The 14,679-nt window shown below is 43.6% G+C and overlaps 1 protein-coding gene across 1 annotated transcript in view; it reads left to right on the top strand.

The window, feature by feature from the left end:
• Window positions 1–13,768, top strand: part of znf469 (zinc finger protein 469) — a 105,562-nt gene extending 91,794 nt beyond the window's left edge. The window contains exon 2 of the mRNA XM_061969935.2: window positions 546–13,768. Within this exon, the coding sequence (XP_061825919.1) occupies window positions 735–11,849 (11,115 nt within the window). The 5' untranslated portion in view covers window positions 546–734 and the 3' untranslated portion in view covers window positions 11,850–13,768. The remainder of the gene's footprint in view (window positions 1–545) is intronic.
• Window positions 13,769–14,679: the final 911 nt, after the last annotated feature.

Genomic DNA, 14,679 nt, shown 5'->3' on the forward strand with positions numbered 1-14,679 from the left:
AGCCTGTGAATCATTTACCAACTGTCAACTTTTTGGACACTTGTGCTGCATTTGTGTCATCTTCTACTGTTGTCTGCCTAATCAAAATAACTGTGTGTGTTTGACTGAAGGATTTATGAGAGGACTAGAGCATGTGCTGTACATATAATTTGTTTATTTACGTTTTGTCATTATTAAGAAAGTTTAGGGTGACAATATGAGGCTGGCAATATTTGAACTGTCTGTACTTTGGCCCTGGAAGCATCATTGTAACATGATGCAATAGTGCTCTCTGCTGGTTAAACCGAAGAGAGAAAAGTGGCCTTTCCACATAAAAGTAATTTTTTACATTTTGTTTTGGCATTTTTCTGAAGCCAATAACACTGCTGTTCTTTTTACAAGCTGTACTAATGCATTCATGAATTTTTGTAAGTTCAAGTACTTAAAAAAAGACTTATGCAGGTATGAATAATGAGTGACGCTTTGCTGATGTAGTTACAAAGGTTATTATTATAATTATGATGACACAGCATAGACTTACCATTTGATTTTTTGTGTTTCTCCAGGTTGGATTTGCTGGGATGCCAGATCATCAGATCACAATGACAGTCAAGAGATGAGCCTGCAACAGGCAGCCCTGTCCCTCCACTTCCTGCCACTGGATTTTTGCTGATTGATGCAATCCAGAAGACGATGCCTCAGCCATCCGGACACCTCTTCTGAACAGCACACCTTTCCAGCACTCACTGTGCACCATGGCAGGAGAGACTCAGCAAATTCACGCTGTTAAAGAGCTGGGCACTAAGTCCAAACTGCAGGATGAGGGCACAGCGGTGGAACAACGCAGTGACAAAACCACAGAGGAATCTTCCGAGCACTTTTCAAGCACAGACACTGATGCCAGAGCCGGCAGCAGAGAGCCCAAGCTTGACAAAGTAAAGAAGGAGCGGGGCGGTACACAGCAGCGTGAGGCAGTTATTCGGCCACAACAGGCAGGCAAGATTGACTTCAGCTCGTTGCAGAACAGATCAAAGTTTGCCACTGACAGAACCTGGTCCAGTGTCAAAGGAAGTCCCCAATCACCAAGTGGAAAGGGGCGCGGTAGAGACAAGAGCAAGCGGTCTGGAAAGTCAGAGCGCGGCAACACACAGCACCTGTACAGTCTCAGCATTACCAACCCTCGCTCCAACCTCAACATTGGGATTGCCTACCCACAGCAGAAGGTTTCACCAGCAACAAAACTGGACACCGCCCGTGGCCCAGTGTCGGGCAGCTACAGATTCCACACTCCCAGCATACCAGAGAGAGAAGTTGAGATACAGCAAGAAGAACTGGACTTCAGTCATTCTTTCCAAGAGGCCTCCTCAAACCTTACCTCTCCAAGCTATACCTCACAGGCACTGGGATCTTCAAGTGGGACGTTGTCCCACCAGCATCTCCCTGTGTCACAGAAACAGCAGTCTGCCGCAATGGAAAACAGCATTGCACAGTCAGGCAGTCAGCTGATCTTGACTGACTTTCAGCTGAATGCCTCTAATGCATGGCAGTCACCTGAAAGGACTTTTAATGGTGCTAACTATGCTTCATCGCAAAAATCCACTGCTCATACGGACACCAACAAGACTAGTAACATTGTACCTGGTTCATTTCAATATGGATATAATTTTCTGGAAGAGTCGACCTCTGACTCTTTTCCCTGTGAACAGAACCCACAATCCCAAGACTTTACAAACTCCTCTGTTGGTTCTATTCATGGGACTCATAATTCATGTTCTTTTTTGCCTGTAGAGGGGTCAAGTGTTGCTCAGAACAACACTAAGTTCAGTAATGAACAGCAGCCGGAGATCAGAAGCTCTTATCCTCACACCCAGCAGTCACAGTTTATTCAAGGGGTGGCAGCCTCTGTTCATTGTCCAAGGAATCTGAGTGATGACTCAGCCAGCAGTGACAGCACCACGGTTTCCATCTCGCAGCAGTCGGACCACGGGAAGACTGCCCTGCCAGAAGCCAAAGACAATCCCGGACAGGTCAATGGTAAAGATTCAGCGATCGCAGCTGGGATTAAGAGGAACTGTGCCCCCAAAGACACGACTGCCAACCAAAGAACACACATCCAAGCAAGTGTACACCACACAAGAAATATTTTACACACGCAAGGCACACAAATGCACTTTCTTAGCAAAACATTAAACAGTTCTGCAGTTAATCATGTTCACACAGGCACAGTGCAATTTGATAAAAACATAAATAATAAGGTTTTAAATGGGTTGACACAGTCCTGGGAGGGGCCTAGTAAGACATTTTTACCTGTGGCACAAAACACAATTCAGTACAGTGATGTGACTGAAAAGTTCCAGTTTCAGAACCAGTCGGCACCTGACAAGAGGATACATTTATCGAAAGACAACAGAATGCCATGGCAGCCAATACGGCCACCTACTGCGAACCAAAATCAAGTATCAAGGCAAATAAGTAATCAAAAAGTGTCTTACATTGTTTCTCCCTCTGAGTGGCAGGATGATTGTAAATCACATAAAAATAGTTTGCTGAAAACCAGTGGTTCTTTTCCAAACAGCAGAACTAGCGAAGGCTTTTCTAACCAAAGACAGGAGACTGTCAAACAGGTCTCAACATTCAAAGTAGAGATGAGCCATGCACAGCTAAGTGAATCTAAAAATAAGGCTTTGTATTTTGGGCTCAACCAGTCTATCCCAGTACCTTCTTCCAGAAGCTATAGCTATCCACCATTACAAGTTCCACCCATGAGCCTCATGATGGTGTCACCCTATGAATCACCTTTACCCTCCCCAGCTCATACTCCTGCTTCCAGTAGTACTTGTTCCTCCCTCTCCCCTGTTTCCACCAGCCCAGTAAACAGCACTTCTGAGGATAGTCAGATGTCAAAATCAGGAGCCCCCCTCCCTTTTTATCAACAGCCAGCCCAGTCCAAAACCCAGTTAGCACCCGATCACTTAAACACCCACCCTCATCAGTTTCATGCGGAAACTCAGAGAAACCTTACCTACGCCCCAGACCGAGACAAGGACAACATGATGAGATATCTTCAAAACAACACACAGCCAAAGACAACAATAGATGGTAGCAAAGGTTACATGGACAGTTTTGGGATGGAGCATCATCAGCCTCCTCCGCCTTACTCTGCACATCAGCTGTTCGCCACTTCGTTAGCCAATGCTAATCTTGACCAGTTAGACGTACTTCTGACTTGTAAGCAGTGTGATCAGAATTTCCACAATGTTGCTTCATTTCTAGGACACAAGCAATACTGCACACAGCCAAACATCCCAAAGATAGAAGACAATGGGAAATTCCACACTGAACCAGCAAAAGCAGCGTTACCTGCATCAAATGTGTCTATGTCAAGATGCCCTTCTGACCTTCATCTTTCTCTGTTGGGCCTTAACAAGAATGGAGAACTGATATCGGAAAGTGAAGCAAAAGCTGACTGCAAGGATGATCCGATGAAACTTAACTTGTTCTCGGGTTCTGGAAACCACCCTGTTCCCCTCCCTGAACTGGAAATGGAGGATGCCAAGTTAGACAGCTTAATTACAGAAGCTCTGAACGGTCTTGGCTATCAGTCAGACAATGCAGAGATAGACAGTAGTTTTATTGATGCGTTTGTTGACGACGACCTCAACACTGTCAAATTAACAAACAAACAGTGTGTGAAAACAAAAGAATCTGTCTTATTTGAGAACAAAGATAGACAGGCAGCAGATGACAGCGGGTCTTCTACACAAAAGTATTTTTATGACACCAATGACAGCCAAAAGAGAAATAAGCCATACAGCGACAGCAAACTTGAGAAAACACCTCTGAATTTTGAGCACGATAAGAAAACAAACATGAAAAAAGAGACCTCTCCTAAAAATCCCAAAAGTGCCTCAAGGGGAAATAATAGGGAACAAGCCAGCAAAGGGAAAGAGACAAGAAAAGTGTACAAGGGTGAAGATGAAAGCACGAATACACCAGGATTTCTCCTATCCAGCAGATTTTCTGAGCGCTGTGCTGTTAAAAGCGTTCAGGACAGTTCTGCACTCATACAGACCTCCACATCTCCAACCTCACGGACTGCAGTGAAAGAAAGCAAGCGCAGAAGCACTGGGGGCGGCACATGGAGCAAAGAACTTATACATAAAATAGTTCAACAAAAGAATAAAATCAATAAGCTCCACGTTAAAGGCAGTAAAAACCTCCAGTTTTCCTTGGTGATGGAAAGGCTGACCCCATCTGTGCAGAACCCAGCATTTGGAGAGTATGATTATGTTTCAGACACAGACGATGAGTGTGAGCCCGTAAAGATAGCAAGCCAAGGCCGACTGAACCAAAGCAGTCGCTGTAAATACACATACACTAAAGAGTGCAAATGGCGAGCGAGGAGTGAGAGGGACCAAGCAGCCTGGAGACAGGAGTCAAAAGAGTGTTTTGAGGTGAAAAAAAGTGAAGAGATTTCTCTTTCACCTGAAAAACACCGTTCCTATAGACACAAGAGGAGGGGTAGCAGGTCATCGACAAGCAGTGAACTCAGCACATCTGTGAGTGTTTCAAGCGACAGCATTAACAGCCCTAAAAGCATCGAACGCACTGAATTGGACTGTGAGAGGAAGGCAGACATTAAAAAGAAAGACTCTCCAGAGCGGAAAAGCAATGAAAGGTGCTCCCCGCAGAAGTCGTGCAAAGACACTGGCACGCTAGCACTGACATTCACAAAATCAGTGAAGAGGTGTAATACAGACAGAGCCAATATTTTTGGCAACAAACATAGCACAGAAAACCAAACACAGTATTTTCCAAATGCAGAAATTGTTGATCCAAGGCCATCCTCAGCAGTGACAGCCTTTGAAAAAGAATCATTTAACAAAGCAAACAAGACGATTTATCATAGCAAAGAAAATGCCCCAACAGTCACCTTGTGTAAAAACGCACTAGAATGCACAGGCAACCTGCGCTCAAAAGAAGAAGACAACAAGCCCTTACAGTTTCGTTCACACTCCCCCACTTGCAACAAAGAAACAGATTCCAGTATTGACAAAGGCACAAAGGTGAAAAGAAGACAGAGACCCCACTCCACACAGATAGAAGTGTCTGACAACACTACATTTAAAGAACAGAGCAACGGTGTCTGCATGGCAAAAGAAGCCATTTCTTTAGTCAATGAGCTACACACACAACAGCCTGCATCTCTTTGCACCACACTGATGGATGAAGTGTGTCTTTCGCCAAGTCGCAACCAGGGTCCTCTCATACAAAAAGACGCAATCCACCTCATGCCCTACTCCATGGACCAGGACCAGGGCCTCATGAAGTCTCCTCTTACATTTGACACATCGTCAATGTTTGGGGACCTCGCAGCATTTGACAGTGGCCTTTACTCTGACATGCCAAAAGAGAGCTTCCATTCATTAGAGAACACCATTGACAAAAAGGAAGAGTTTGTGTCTTCGTTTTCTCCTTTTCTGGAACAAAGAGACTGGAACCTAATTGTAAGCCCGGTGCTACCAGATGAGATTTCTCAATACAAAGGCAGTTTTGATAAGGGAAATGAAAAGAAACCAGATTACAGTGATGTGCCTTTGTCTTTGCCAGAAAAAATTATAGACTACAGTGCAAATCTGAACAGCTGTGCTTCAGAGGATGAGTTAGAAATAAAGCGGATCGTGAACGAACTTGAAAACCAGCTGCAGACAACTAAGATGGAAACCCCACTCAGGCAAGAGGACCCAAAGCAGCTGCAAATGAGCAAATTCTCACCTTTACGGCTGAGTGAAGAGTCAGAAAATGATACCATAGATGCTCCGGTGCCTTCAGAGACTTTCACTGAACCAGAACTTCCATGGAGCAGTCCATTCCAGTTTGACCTGGTGGACCGACACAACAGTCCCCACAGTACTATTCACAGTGAGGCTGGGACCCTTGAGCAATACACTGAGACGGAGACTGATGTTTCAAATACAATAATCCCACTCTCGCCGCTCCATAATGACCACAAGCCAGAGGAAAGAAATACAGAAACGGTGATTGCAAGTGAAACAAAAGATGTCTTGGAACAAAATCAGTACACAGAAAACCTGATGAAAAATCTGGAGGTCATATCTGATTCCCTATTCAAAAATAAATCCATTATATCAGAACACAGAGAGCCAAATGTCACTTTTCCTGCAAGTCCACAACAAGAAAGCGAGTGTGGGGCTAGCGATTTAGCGGAGAAAGAGAATCACAGTGAAAAGGAAGCAATTACTGGGGCACAGAATACATTTTCCCCTTCAAATATCAAGGAGCAGAAGGACAATGTTGAATTCATTCTGAAAGAGCCACATTCATCTCTCCCTCACAATACAGACCACACAATCGATGTACACAAGCAGATTACATCACAGCCAAGTGAGCCCTCAGAAAATGGTATTAACAAGGCTGAGATGGAATTCATTTCAGATGGGCTTGTACCTGAGGAGAGTAAGCTGATTGAATCTTCTCATTGCGCTAGTGTGGTGGATTCACATGCCGATGAAGACAGTAACGCAGACAGAACTATGAAGGTGGTGCCTCTAAGTTGTAACAGCCCACGACATGTGACAGTTAGTTATGAAGAAACAGACGCAAACAATAGCGGCCAGCCTTCATCAGTAGACATTTGCAAGTCAACAGGGATTGTGGTGAAAACAGGAGAGCAATCCATTGATAGCCACTTGAATCCTAAAAATAATGATTTATTAAAGTGTGAGCAGTCTGAAAGTACCACCAAAAGCAGACATAGTTTAGTTAATCACAATGTAACTCTAAAGCCTGACCTGTCAGTGGACGTCGTCACCACAGGCAAACCCTGCAGCCCAATTCTGGTCGAAAGCAACGCAGAACATTCTAGAACATGCATAACCTTTCAAGACATCCACTCAATAGGACCAAACAGTCAGCTGGTCTTTATCCAGAAGGACAGCATCAATGACAATGATGCTAAAAGTAGCCCCTTCAAATCCCCTCAACTGAATGACACATTAAAAACTGAACCAAGTCCTGCTTTCCATAGCATTCATAAACCAGAGGATATTTTAAATGTTCACGACATTAGAGAAGATCTTCCTGTGGATTTTATGGCAAGCCACCAGAATTCACCATGCAGAGAGGATGTGGAAGGAGGCCAGTGTAGCTTTCTACACACCTATTCACCTTCTAGCCCTCTTTTAACAACACAGACGGAAATGGACATCGAAGACACTCAACAAAGTAAATATAACAGCGCTGTTGACCAAAATTCAATTCAAAAAGCAACATCACCTGCTGCCAAGCCTGAACACCAAACAGAGGACAGTGATGAAACTGCAACAGCAGAAATTCAATATTTAATTAGCCCACCACATCTAGAACTGCCCAATTCTGACACCAACATACCTTCTCCACTACCTGTGTCCTGCACGGTTGAACCACCAGTGCTATTAAATGGCCTGGACAAAAGGGATTCATCATATGATTTCAAACTGAGTCCTCTAAACGACAAAAACAACTCAGATGAGCCTCCACAGCTGACGCAATATGACTACATACCAATCTCCAGTTCACTAGAAGCACCAGTCATTGACGGTCTGAATTACAGATGTTTTTCATTGGGTCTAGCATCTGAAGTCCAATGCACAAATTCCTCAGCTGGTGTTGCAAATGAAGATGTGAAGGTTAGACCCGGTCCAGATGACTCTATCAAGCTGACTATGCTTAGAAAAGTTGAATCATCATCATTAGCAGAGGCAGAGAGCAGCGCACTTCCACTGCAAAACATTTCAGATTGTCTGCTCAGTCCTAAGCCACCCATCCTCAGTGAAAGTGGACCAGCAGTGGACCTTAGTGAGTGTTTCAAAAAAGTAACATCACCACAAATGGGTCACAACAACCCTCAGCAGGGCAAAGTTCTCTGTGAAATCTGCTTCATGTGTTTCAGAACTGTGCCAGGTTTGAAGAGACATAAGGTCATGAAACATGTGGTCAGAAATGAAAAACCTATTGGCCCACAAAGCACAACAGTGTGCCATCAGGGGACTTCGCTTATTTATGAAGCATCACAAGAGGGAGAGAAGGAACATAAAGATGATTCACAGCCCTACCGGACCAGAATAGATGAGATGACGGAGACAAATGGCACCCTAATATTGAAAGAATCGGAGACTGAGTCATCCACAAATAAAATGGCAGCTGATACAAGTACAGTGGCTCGAGATGAAACGGGGAATAACAAGTCTGTATTGCTGCCCAAAACAAAAAAGAAAAGCAAAGTTCGAAAGAACAAAAATAACGAGGAAAACTCAAAGCTTGACCCGTTCTCAGATGATCTTTTGAATATATTAAAAACAGACCTCCTTCAGGCAATAACTCCTGATTTTAAAAGCAATGGGTTGCAAGAACAAGAACATCCTGACAGACATGGAGCGGAAACAGAGAAAACACTTCACTGTCTGACTTCAAACTCTGGCACAGAGACTGCGTCCAAAACTAAAGAGACCACTCTTACAAGTGAAACTGTAGGATTCAATGGACTCACAGATACAGACCAGATCATATGCACAGGCCTCAATGAGGAGGTGAAAGTTGAAGGATGTACAAATGGTGAGGTGGAAAATGCTCCTTTTATAGAGGAGATCACAGAAGAACACAACGTAAATAGTCAGTGTCATGTGGAAAAGGTCATTGAACACGGACACTCGGAGGGGAGCATTACCCAAGAGAATCTTCAAAAAGTATCGGTGGAGGTCAAGTGTGAGCAGAACAGCATCTCTTCAGACAAGCAACATTCTCTCACTTGTTTGTCCCCAGCTCCTCTCACTCCTTCTGGCATAAGTCCTGATTTGAAGGCCTTATTTGATGACGACACCATCTTCTCACAGTTGTTTCCCAGAGATGAAGACGCAAAGAGGAAAAAGTGCCCAAGGGTATATAGCAAAAGGAATAAAAAACAGAAGATTTCATCAGATTCAGATGTCACTCAGGATGGCCCGCCTCCACAAGATAAAAACCTCCGCATAGAGAACCAAGATGTTAAGGCATTTAGTGACAACCCAACTAAACCCTGTGAATATGCAACCATATCTATTGATGATACCATTATGTTGAATATGTGCCACAACAGTGCACTGAAGGTCCCTGATGTCACACCAGTGTCAGATGGGAAACAAAGTGATCACAACACAAAAGAGCTCAGCATCAACCCTTTGAATCCATTTCAAAGCACTGTTGATAAAACTTCCATTGAGTGGAGTGGCATCAATGCGGAGCCTATAGTGACCTCTGAGCCTGTCATCTGTAAAGCAGATGCGCCAAACTCACCTGGTGACGTCTACACTGTGGAGCAGAGTGTCTCAGACGGTGGACACAGCATTGACATTCAAAACATCAACACCACATTTCAGCTTCCTGAAATTCAGTTCTTCGAGTCGAACAAAGATGCCACTGTGGCTCCTCCCCCTGCAAGCACTGATGTGGAGAACAAGGATGATGAAAAGTCTAAAAAACCTATGGACCGGCGAGGCCGAAAGCGACAAGAAGGTGGAATAAAAGTCAAAGATAAGCAGTACAAGTGCAAAGTGTGCTTCACTTGGTTCCTCACTCTTGGCGAACTCAACTTTCACAAGCTGTCACACAATCCGTCCCCGCCTCCAACCTGCTACATGTGTGTTCAGCGTAAGTTTAGCTCCAGGGAGCAGTTGAGAGACCATCTGTGGGAGAAACATGCCAAGAACAAGACAGGGATTTGGACATGCGGAATGTGTTTAAAGGAGATCTCAGATGTGTGGATGTATAATGAACATTTACGAGAGCATGCCACTCAGTTTGCCCGCAGGGGTCAGACTCAGGGCTCTATGTTAGCTATTCCAGGCTGCTTCATGCAGGAGACTGCCGTCAAGAACTTCATCACCTCCATCATGCAACACCGGCCCAACAAAGCCAACAGAGAGTCCAGCAAGGCCACTAAAGACCAGGAGAAAGCATTCACTGCAGATGGCACTTTGGAAGATGGGAAAACCTCAGATGGGTCTGAGCGGAAGCTTAACAAACCCAAAAGCAGCAGTGGAAGAGGCAGCAGCAAGAACACACTGACACCTCTGGAGGTCCTCCACAAAACAGAAGCACCGAAAAATGTGGAGATGCATCCAAACTGCAAGGACCCCTCCAGGGACTGTCACCACTGTGGGAAGCGCTTCCCCAAACCGTTCAAACTCCAGCGACATCTGGTGGTCCACAATTTGGAGAAGATTTTCCTGTGTCATAAATGTCCCGTCTCCTATCAAGAAGCCCAGGACCTCAAAGAACATCTAAAGACAGCACACGAGGAGGCGGGCGAGCCCGACTCCAAACACACCACCCTCTACACCTGCGAGCTCTGTGCTGATGTCATGCATGTGATCAAAAAGTCCTTCATCTGCAGCACCTGCAATTACACCTTCTCTAAGAAGGAGCAGTTTGATCGTCACATGGAGAAACACCTGTCGGGGGGCAACAAAATCTTCAAATTCAGAGGCGTTCACAGGCCTGTCAAAACGTCTTTGCCCAGAGAAGACGACAGTGATTCCCCTGCGAGTAAAAAAAGAAGAATTATTTCCGACAGCCTGCAGGAGAACAGCACAGACAGCGGCATTGCCAGCGTGTGCTCGCTGCACCACGGTCAGACCTCAGAGACCGCCAAAGTGTCCATGTTGGATGACTCCACACAGACCCCCACGTACGACTACCGCAGTGACACAAATGTGAAGACGGAGGACATTGCTGATGATTACTCTGTTCTACTTGTGGAGCTGGAGAAATGTATTTCTGTGAGCTTGAGTGAGTCTGCTGCCCCCAAGGAAGAGGAAATCGATCGAACACTCGCAGCTAACCTTGACAAAGAAGCTAATGGGGAATCGACAGCTGATGTGAAAGAGGAGAAAGAGGCTGTGTGCATTAGAGTAGAGACCACCCAGTGGCCAGCATCTCAAGAAGAGCCGAGTAAAGCCGATATAGACTCAGCAAGCGGCCACACCGAGAAAAGTGAGTCGCTTCCGCCGAATAAAGACTTTTTGAGCAGCCTTCGAGAACACCAGGTGACGGCAAAGAGACCGGAGTCACAATTAGCTTCTGACATGACGGAGCAGCAGAGGGAAGACGAGCGTCCTCCACAGAGAGTCAGCAGGCCGCAAGCGGAACTCAAAGACAAAGGTGGTCCCATCAGGACCAGCGACAACACCAGAAGCAGCGTGAAGGTGACAGATTCAACGCAAGTCCTCCACTCCAAGTCTTCTCCCAACACAAATGAGGATAAAGAAACCCAAAGATCTCAGAAGAAGAGGAAAGACATGAAATCTCCAAACTGCATACAAAGAGTTTCCTCCCCAGCGACTCAGGAAAACTTTGTCATGGACTCTCGGCCCAAGAAGAAGTATCACCCCAGCAAGTGCCTGAATCCTTCTATGCAAAGAAAATCAGACGCCGCCAACGAGTACGGCGTTTTCTCCTCAGTGCGTGATGACGTCGTCAGCAACAAGCTCGTCTCCAAGTGCAAGACCTCAACCTTAGGGTTGCAGTTGAAAAGAAGTTTGTTAGATAGCTGTACGCCAAAGAAAGCTGACATGGTAGCCCCTCTTGGCAGGGACTACAAAAGCAAAAAGGGACACGTGGGGCGGCCACTGCACACCTCCATTTCCAAAGTGTCCTCTGTTCCTATGAACAATTCCTTGAACAAGTCCAGGCCAAAGCAGGAGGTGAGGTCCGTGGAGAGCCACTCCTACAGGACAGCAGAGTCCCAAAACCACCTCCTAAGCCAACTCTTTGGCCAGAAACTCACTAGTTTTAAGATTCCTTTAAGGAAGGACACATCCGAATCGATTAACTGAGCGGAGAGTGAGGAATCTGTGAATAAAATGGACTTTATGTTTCACAGTTATTAAAGATTTAATTAATTATGGTGAATGAGATTGCACAGCTCTTTTCTGTGAAATGTTGATACTTACATAGTCACTTTATGTCTTCTTTGTACATGTGCTCGTATCACACAAATGTGAGGACAAATGGCAAATATGAATTTTGGTTCCAAAATTAATGTTAGTCGCAAAATCTTTGCTTTATATACACATATATATATATATATATGTATATATACACACGCACACACATATATATATATATATATATATATATACAGTATATAGATGGATGGATGGATTATCTGTTCCAGAGATTATATTTCAAATAGTATATATATAGAAAAGGAAAAAAAAATACTTGAAAATGCAGTAGAGTACATCCTTTTTCAGAAGTGCCTCTTCATTTTGCATTCATACCAGACTTATCAGTGCAAAAGGACCAAATGACGTAATTATTGACCTGGACTGTTGTCTTTGTACATGCTTCCCAACATTCTATTGTGTATTATTTTTTACCTGCACTGCATTGACATTCAATCTAATTAGCCTTTTGTATCAACATACATGGTGCTACGTTGTGTTTTATAGTAATGTGAATGCCGATGTCCTCAGAAGGGAACACGAGAGCTGTAGCAGTCACAGCACGTTGATCACAGTGTGTGTTTACTGGTTCTCTGTCGCTTATTTTAAGATACTGTGTAAGCCATCCAAGGGCTCCATCTGTAGGCCGCTGGTCCAAGACAACATTAGGAAAGATTCCATTGTATAAACTCAGGTGCATACAAGGGCATCGCCGTCCTTACACCTGTATTTGGAGTTCTTCCCATGCACTGATAACATCACACACACACACACACTCTCTCACACACAATCACACCAATTTGTGTTTTGCAACTCCAAACTGTCATACTGAAGAGTATTTACTTGGACAAAAAAAAAGGTGCTTTATGTTGTTTATACTGTATGTATCGTATTTTGTATGATATTGTAGGTAGATCGTTGTCTGGTGTCATGCATAATAATATCAAAGTTTTTATTTTAATAATGTGCAAAAGAATGAGCAGAAAGGGAAGTGCAGTCAGTGCCTTGTGCAAGCTGTAAAGTGGATCACTAAGTGCCTATTTTATAGTTGTCATTAAAGATCTGTATCGATCTCTCCTGGCTCTTTTTCTTTTTCTTCTTCCGTCTTCTTGTCCACAAAAACTTGAATCCCTGCAGATGTAGCCGTCAGCGCCTGCGTCAAACATGGTGCCAGGAGGCAAAAACAGATGCACTTACACACACACACACACAAAGATGTCTCACAAATGTATCTTTACTACAGGGAAAGTTGTTTTTTTTTCCAACCATATGTTCTTGTGGAGAGACTTCACTGGCGTCACGTTGTCCTCCCACCACGTGTAAAGTGGCTTCTATTCCTACATGAGTATTTGTCAGCATCACATAGGAATAAAAAGCCATAGTACACACTGGCTTACACACTGAAGACCGCGTCCAGCACTCTGCCACTGAATGATGAACTTTTGAAAAAGGGGACAGAAAAAGACAAGAGAGATTGAGTTCCTACTGTCAATAAGAGTTTGCTGTGCATCATTTGACTGAAACTGAGGAGTAGCAACAGAACTGCTCGTTTTCATTAGTAAGGAGTGAATCTGTATGTAGCAGGACTGTCAAAAATAAGTTAACCCGTGTGATTAATCACCCAAAAAATTATGGCATTAATCATGCATGAACACAAATTAATCGCACAATTTATTTTGACGGTACATGCTGATCTACGGTCGGTCAGTGATCAATGCATGAGGCAAATTTCACTTTAAAATACATCTAGACCAGCGGTTCTTAACCTGGCTTCGATCGAACCCTAGGGGTTCGGTGAGTCGGGCTCAGGGGTTCGGCGGGGGTCAAGACACACCCAACTCATTGTGTAAATACAAACTTCTCTCTATCGGCGTATTAAGGATACGGCAACAGCAGAAGTCAGACTGATTTGCAGGTGTGTAATTTGTTGTGAGTTTATGCACTGTGTTGGTTTTGTTGTTTGAACAAGGTGATGTTCATGCATCGTTCATTTTGTGCACCAGTAAAAAAAACATGGTAACACTTTAGTATGGGGAACATATTCACCATTAATTAGTTGCTTATTAACATGCAAATTAGTAACATTTTGGCTCTTAACTAGTCATTATTAAGTACTTATTAATGCCTTATTCGGCATGGCCTTATTATAACTCTAACCCTCTAACCCTAACCCTAACCCTAACCAAATAACTCTAAATTAAGTCTTTGTTACTTAGAATATGTTCCCCATACTAAAGTGTTACCAAAAACATATAACTTTGTCTTGAATTTGAAAAAAAACATTTTATTTTTTACTAAAGAAGGGTTCGGTGAATGCGCATATGAAACTGGTGGGGTTCGGTACCTCCAACAAGGTTAAGAACCACTGATCTAGACAGGACTTAAAATAAAACTGATGGCAAGTTTTTTAGCAAATAAATGAATGAATGAAATGAGTTCATTTAGGTCATATAATCAACCGTTTTGTGTGAGTACAGATTATACATTTTTAACAATCATATATATTTACACACAAAAAGAAAAGAAAAAGAATGGCCGAAAAGGAATAGACTGAAGCCAAGGCTTATATTTGCCTATCCTATACATTCACTGAAAATTAAATTACCTGGAACATCAACGTACAAAAAAATCAATGGGATGAAAGTAATTGTTACTATATTTTATAATTTTCTATTATTTCACCTTTCAAAGCTTTCTTAAACCTTAACAAAGAACTCCA

This window comes from Nerophis lumbriciformis, linkage group LG10, assembly GCF_033978685.3.
Source record: "Nerophis lumbriciformis linkage group LG10, RoL_Nlum_v2.1, whole genome shotgun sequence".
NCBI classification, from domain to species: domain Eukaryota; kingdom Metazoa; phylum Chordata; class Actinopteri; order Syngnathiformes; family Syngnathidae; genus Nerophis; species Nerophis lumbriciformis.